Below are 6,819 nucleotides of genomic sequence, written 5' to 3'. Positions count from 1 at the left end.
CTCAGGAGGTAACCCCCCTAACGCACCAGCAGACACCCCTCAATGGGGGACTCCCCTCGTCACATCAAAAATCTCCGGCCGCGCCCCCAATCGGAGTACTCCCCCCGGATGCTCCACCCCAAGAACCGATGATTCAGCTGACACAGGAGGCCTTGCTAGCCTTGATTCGAGACGCGTCTACACGACCTGCGGCTCAAGCCGTGGCCCAATTTGTGACGCAACAACCCGTGAACCCGCCCCCTCCTTCCCCTCGTAGAAGTCGAGAACTATCCTCGGCTCCCGAGGAGGAGGAGCAGAGGCAAGAGGAAGTAAACAGTCGGATTTCCAGACCCAAAGTTGCACAAACTCAAGATCGGAATATCCATAATCGAGAATCTTTCGCCCCCCCACCAACTTGGGGAGCCGAGGATTCTCACTTGTCGTTGGGTGTGGCACCTCCAAGACGGAGCCCATTTGCCTCCAACATTCGGGCAGAGGCGCTCCCAGCTGGTCTCAAGGTGTCGAATCTATCGGAGTATGATGGAACGGGAGACCCACAAGAACACTTAGACAAATTTTACGCCAAGATTGATTGGTACGATCTAAGTGACGCCGCTTACTGCAAGGTCTTCCGCACTACGCTGTCAAAACGCGCATTAGCCTGGTTCAACCAACTGCCCGCTGGAACTATTTCTAGCCTCGAGCAATTGGTTCAACGTTTCTTGCACCACTTCTCCATGAATAAAAAGGTCCCAAAAATGGCGGCATATATATTTACTATCCGTCAGAGGGAAGGCGAGACTCTGAGAGATTTCATGCAAAGGTTCGTAGATGCAGTGCATGAGGTTCCTCATGTTAATCAAGAGTTGTTAGCTAGTATTGTCCAACAGAATCTACAACCGGGAAGATTCAAAGAGTCTATAGCAGGCAAGCCCCCTAGCGCTATGCAAGATTTACTCGTGCGCTCCCAGAAATACATCCGGATTGAGGAGTCTAATGTTTTGGATCATTCCCTTAGCGGCAAAAGGAAGGGTCGAGAAGAGGAAAAAGAGCCGAAAAAGAAAGAGGAATGCAAGCATGTGCCTCCGGCGGGGTTTGCTCACTATACCCCCTTGAATGCTCCCAGGAGGGAGATATTAATGGTGGCGGAACAGCAAGGGCTAATCAGTCAATGGCCGACAAAGATGAAAGATAACCCCAAGAGACTCAAATCCGACAAATATTGTCGTTTTCACCGAGACAGGGGATACACGACGGAGGAATGCCATCACCTGAAGAATGAGATAGAAAAATTGATCCAGCGGGGACACTTAAAGGAGTATGTCAACCACTATGCACAAGGACGCAAATTTGACCGTGGGCCGAATGTGCAAACTCCTCGTAACGATAACTATTCCACCGCAGGAGTCATCCTGTGACCTCAAAACGATCAACAAGCCATGAAGGAGGAGCTCAAAGTTCACGTAGCGGAAAAAATTATTTTTTGGCTAGTCACTTGTAATAGGAGAAAACTCGAGTAGTAGCTCGACATATCCTTCTCCCCTTTTGATTTTCCCTAACACTTTGTATTTCGGAGTTTAAGTAATGAAGTTGGTTTTCTTGTAGTAGTCCCAACAAACGAGACGAATTTAGGTGTAGAGATTCTTGAAGTTTCACGAGGACCCTAGAGGCAAAAATCGTCATTGTCATATAGACAAAAGTCGTTATTGCCTCGGGACCCCTTAATGGAACTTTCATTGAGATCCTCGTCAATAATGTCGCCCCGGAAACTTTACATCCCTTTGAAGTTGGTAAAAGACCAACTCCGGGACATGAAGTATCCTTTGAGGCAACATCCCCTTATCAAATCCTTGAGGCAATGTCCCCACATAAATATGTTGGACTCGGAAAGTTTTGCCCCCCCTTCCGAAGTTGGTAAAAACCTAACTCCGGGGCATGAGCAAAAACATCCCTTGAGGCAACATCCGACGAATATAAGTCGTAAGAGAACAAAACAACAACTTAGTAAGTGTAACGACTACATTTACGAATATAGAATACTATCGAGTCATCTCCTAAGATTTTCAATCTAATGGATGGTGAAAAAATCACCCCAAGAGGCAACGTCTTTAGAAAAGAAAAAAATACGTCGCTTCATTTCCTCCAAAGTCTTGGGGGGCTCTATCACCACATGTAAGAATTATTTATGGGGAGTCACTCTTGAAAATGATGTCGAAATTCTCAAGATAAATGAAAAAATTTAGCGGATGAGATGAATAAACTCTGAATGACTCCTACTAATAGAGAATGCGAACAAATATTATCAAAAAATAAGTGATGGTGTAGTGGTAGGAGTTTCCACTTACCATCCTTTTGACCTGGGTTCAAAACCCAAGGGACACAAAAATAAGCACCTCCTCTCAACACTTGAAAATTCAAGCCAAGCTTGAGGAGGGCTCGGGTGCACCACCTGGTGCGCCGCACTCCAGCTGGCCCAGGTGGTGCACCCCACCGGCCTCAACCGTGGGCGCGGGGTGCGACGCACCCCACCTCCCCGGCTGGCAGCAACAGCTCGAGGCATTGCCTCGAGCTGGACGCAGGCGCGCGGGCTGGCACAGCTCAAGGGCGCGGGGTGCGACGCACCTGCGCCCGCGTGCCTCGAGCTGGTGGTGGGGTGCACTACTTAGTGAATCCCCAGCTCCAGCCGGGCACTAGATATTGTTGGTCAAGAATTCGCACACGCCCAGTGAATTGAAAAATAAAAAACGACTGCCCAACCATCCACTCCCATGTGTTAACTCAATTTCGAAAAGTGTTTTACTCTCGGACGAAATATTACACCGGGTGTGCATATTTAATCCGAGAGTGGGGGGCTATATGATGTATATTAGTAAAAAATATTAATTTCTAAGGGTAAAAATGTAATTTTATAGGTATGAGGCACACCTTAAGCAAATGTAACCCACCACACTATATAATTTCCCCTACCACTATAAATACCAAAATACTAATTTTTTAATCTAAGCTACTATTCATTTACAAGACCCCATTCTCTTGAAATTTAAACATTTTGCGGAAATTGCATTTCACTTGGTGTGAAATTCCGTCGTGGTAAAATTCCGATTTATTCTTTAGCAAAAAAACCTCGACCACATCAATATGAATTTTCTTCGGCTTGAATTGTCCTAAAGAATTGTCAATTTTTTTTTAATTATAGGACCAAATTATTAAACATGACCAAAATTGCCAATTCCCTTTTACCTAGGGGACTAAGTTTACAATTTTTCCTTAATTTCTACACTGCATTTTTTGCTTTTCCTTGTGCTATTTTAGTTCTTTGTTGTTATGGCTTTCATAATTTATAGCCTAAAAGTTCTATGTCTATTTTAATTATGTAAAATTTAATCTTTATATAACATACGTTTAAAACTGCAGGTGTTTGCAAATACTTATATTGAGTGCTTTTCAGATGGTATATCAATTTAAGTTGATTAAAGGTATTTTCATGTCCATACTTGAGGTAAATAAATTTAATGGAACCAAGCACGCTTGGTTGAGAAATCTAACGATAATTCTTGATTTCAAGAACTAAACTTATGTTTTAGATAAGTCTCTACCTCAAATTTTTCCGGATGGGTCCCTGCTTAGAAACGTTTGACATTAAAAAAGTTTACACAGTAACATGAGGACAATTGAAAAGTTCACAATATCATACTAGGCTCGATTACTAACGAGATCCAAGAACAGTATGAGATGTAGGATGATTTCTGGTCGATAATGCTCTGCATGAAAGAGCTTTATGTGGCAGACATATTAGATATACCTTGACGAAGGCATTTTCCGGCACAAGAATGGTTGAAGGATTGTCTATACTAGAGCATGGAGTGATGATGCTACCCCTAGTGAAAAAGCTCAAAGACATCGAGCTGATTTCGAAAGGGAAGAAATATACATTGACGTGATCCTACAATCTCCTCCTCCCTCTTTTGATCAATTATCAATTATAACAAGAATGGGCTTGGGGAAAGTTTTCATGAGTTGATTGATATGTTGGTCTAGTATGAGGCAACAAATAGAAAACCTACGTTGTTGGTACTATTAGGAGAGGCTTCAATCTCTAAAGTAAAGGGCAAGGATGCCGAACGTGGAAAGAGGAAGAAGAATGAGATAGCTGCAAGTAGTTCGAGTCCTCCTATTACACCACTAGGCGGGGGTAAAGGAAAGAGGAAGAAGGTTCAACAATCAAGAGTTCCACATGATGTTTATATTTATTGGAGAGAGGGGCAACTGGAAGAGGGGGTGCCATAAGCTCATCCCTTATGAAGATAAACCTTTAATTGAGTATTCACATGAACACTTTATTACTCTTGGTATTGGATACCAATAATTCGTAGTATGCAAATGGTTTGTAGGTGGTGATGAGGAGTAGAAAAACCAAAACAAGAAAGTCCTAAGCTTATTAATAGCTGGGCTATGGCTAAAAAGACTAGGGACTAAGTTAGGCTGGGTGGTGTTAGGATAGATGACTAGAAAGCCAATTAGATTGGCTTGGATGTAATCTATTTTGCAAATGCTCGATATTATGTAATATTAGTCTGTGAATAAAATGAGTGTTCACTATTGGCCTTATCTTTGTTCTGCTCATTCTATATGTTCATATTTGCTTAACCATCACAACAGAGCCCACAGACCATTTAGACAACTGTGGACGCGCATTGGGGCTTATGAAATCAATTGCTAAGGGGTTGACGCTGAAATATTCCAAAACGAGTACCTCGAGATTAGGCATCGAGTGTCCTATGGAGAACTGTACTAAGAGTTACATTCATTTGATGAGTGTCACATTTCATCGGCGATAGACGTGAGACATCTATGGGATCTTAGTGGGTTGATTGATTAGGTGTCGAATAAACTGAACTGACTCATAGGGATTGTCATATGGAAGCCTTAGAGGTTTGGCCGATATGACTTGAGTCCCTGGCTTCAATAGTAAGGTAATATTTCTTAGATTTGAGGAACCACGGAAGTCATGTGCATATGATTGCTATATCTTGGATCTAGCTAGAGGTGATTGTGTCATGAACACCTCTTCGAACCATTTTTTTTTTCACACTTCCATTGCTTCCCGTGCCATAACGATTCTTTCACACTAGCCCAACCTATGCGACCCACTGAGCCCGCAGTGAGTTGGTCAATCTAAGGTGTCCTTATGTTATTACAAAAGTAATTTACCTATCAACATATAGATGGGCCTTGTAACTCCTCCATGGGCCTCTTGGTCCTTAGACCTTCTTCTCCATGGGCTTGCTTTTTAATTACAAAAATAAAAACCTCACCAAAAATCTTACACTACTCTCATTACAACTAAAAAAACCCCGATCAGTAGTTGGGGGGAGTACATAATGAGGAAGATAACAAGCCTTATTATTCCAAGGTAAAAAATGAGAGGGAGAGAGAGAAAACATTACAAGGGCATACGAGCCCAACCATAAACATAAACATACAAGAGGCCGTGGCTCTGTGATCATCCATCCATACATCATAAAATATACATCTCGTGTAATATTATAATTTATGATATCCAATATCATAAAAAATTAATTATACGAAGAAAACACAAGCTCGAAATTTGCAATCAAAAGGATGATGGAAAAAATATACTCATCCAATGCACATAATAAATCTAATTATTAATTCATTTTAATTTTAGAAAAAATAGAATTTTATCCCAAAAAATTATTAACAGCAAAAATAATAATGAAAAAAAATTTGGAAAATCAAATTTAAAAAAAAACGATGAAAAATGACCCAGCCGTTGGCTGTCGGACTGCAGCACACGTTGTCGTCCCTGCCTGCCCCCGCTCTGGCCGTCTGCCAGTACGCCAAGGGCGACTGTGTTGCAGAGCATGCGCTGGCCCTCTGCCAGCATGCGCACATTATGCGCCCGCCGCGGCAAAGCTGCTGAAATTTTCTTCAATCCTTCTTTTTTTTTCTTTGTGTTTATTATTAAACAGCAAAAACAAGCATAATACAAAAAATTCTAAATTTTCACATGTTTGAATCATTCAATTAATTGCAAAGATCAAACGAGCTATTTCATCATATAATTACCAAACAAAAAGCATAAAAACATGCTTCAAAGGCCGTAAAAAACATGTTAGCATGCTAATATCACATAACTATCAGCCCTTACATCGCACAACGCTCTGATATCACTTGAAGGATCACATTATATTGCCAGGGAACGCGCTAGCGAAAATAGTAAATAAAAATGGATAATAAAAAATTAAAGTGTATAAAATAGCAAATTCAAGGGGTATACCCTTGGTGTTGCCGGGTGTTCGATGTGTAATAAAATAAAACGTGCATGGGGCTGAGGTAAAAAACTACATAAACCAAAAAATAAAGGAGGTAGAAATACGATACCTTCATTTTCTAACATTCAGTTGAAATATTGTTTACTTGAGGCTCCAATGGAGGAACCCTCTAATTGGTCCACACCACACCAAAATCAGAATCTCAATGTTCTCTTTGCTAGAAGAGAACACGAGAAACAAAATGCTCCAAGAGCACAAGAGAGGGGCAGGCCGAGAGTGCTAGAGGAAGGAGGGGGAAATTTTGTCTTGTATAACAATGTCGTAGTTATTTTCCAAATAATCATATAACATATATATATATATATATATATCTTGTATTCATAAATAACAATATGTCTAGATATATTCTATATATCTACAAGGTATATTTCTCTTTATTCCAAATAAAGAGATGCCCAACAATGACTAAAATTACACTTTTCAAAATTGGAATTTTCAAGTCATTTATTTTCTTGCATGGAACTTTCCCATGGGCTCAAAAATT

The 6,819-nt window shown here is 41.1% G+C and overlaps 1 protein-coding gene across 1 annotated transcript; it reads left to right on the top strand.

The window, feature by feature from the left end:
• Positions 1 to 128: 128 nt before the first annotated feature.
• Positions 129 to 1,397, top strand: LOC105179723 (uncharacterized). Its single transcript, XM_011103372.2, has one exon. It carries the CDS (start codon positions 129 to 131, stop codon positions 1,395 to 1,397), a length of 1,269 nt encoding a protein of 422 aa, XP_011101674.2.
• Positions 1,398 to 6,819: the final 5,422 nt, after the last annotated feature.

Source organism: Sesamum indicum, linkage group LG8, assembly GCF_026168435.1.
Source record: "Sesamum indicum cultivar Baizhima isolate 11 linkage group LG8, ASM2616843v1, whole genome shotgun sequence".
Classification (NCBI taxonomy): domain Eukaryota; kingdom Viridiplantae; phylum Streptophyta; class Magnoliopsida; order Lamiales; family Pedaliaceae; genus Sesamum; species Sesamum indicum.
This window is presented reverse-complemented; position numbering and strand designations above follow the sequence as displayed.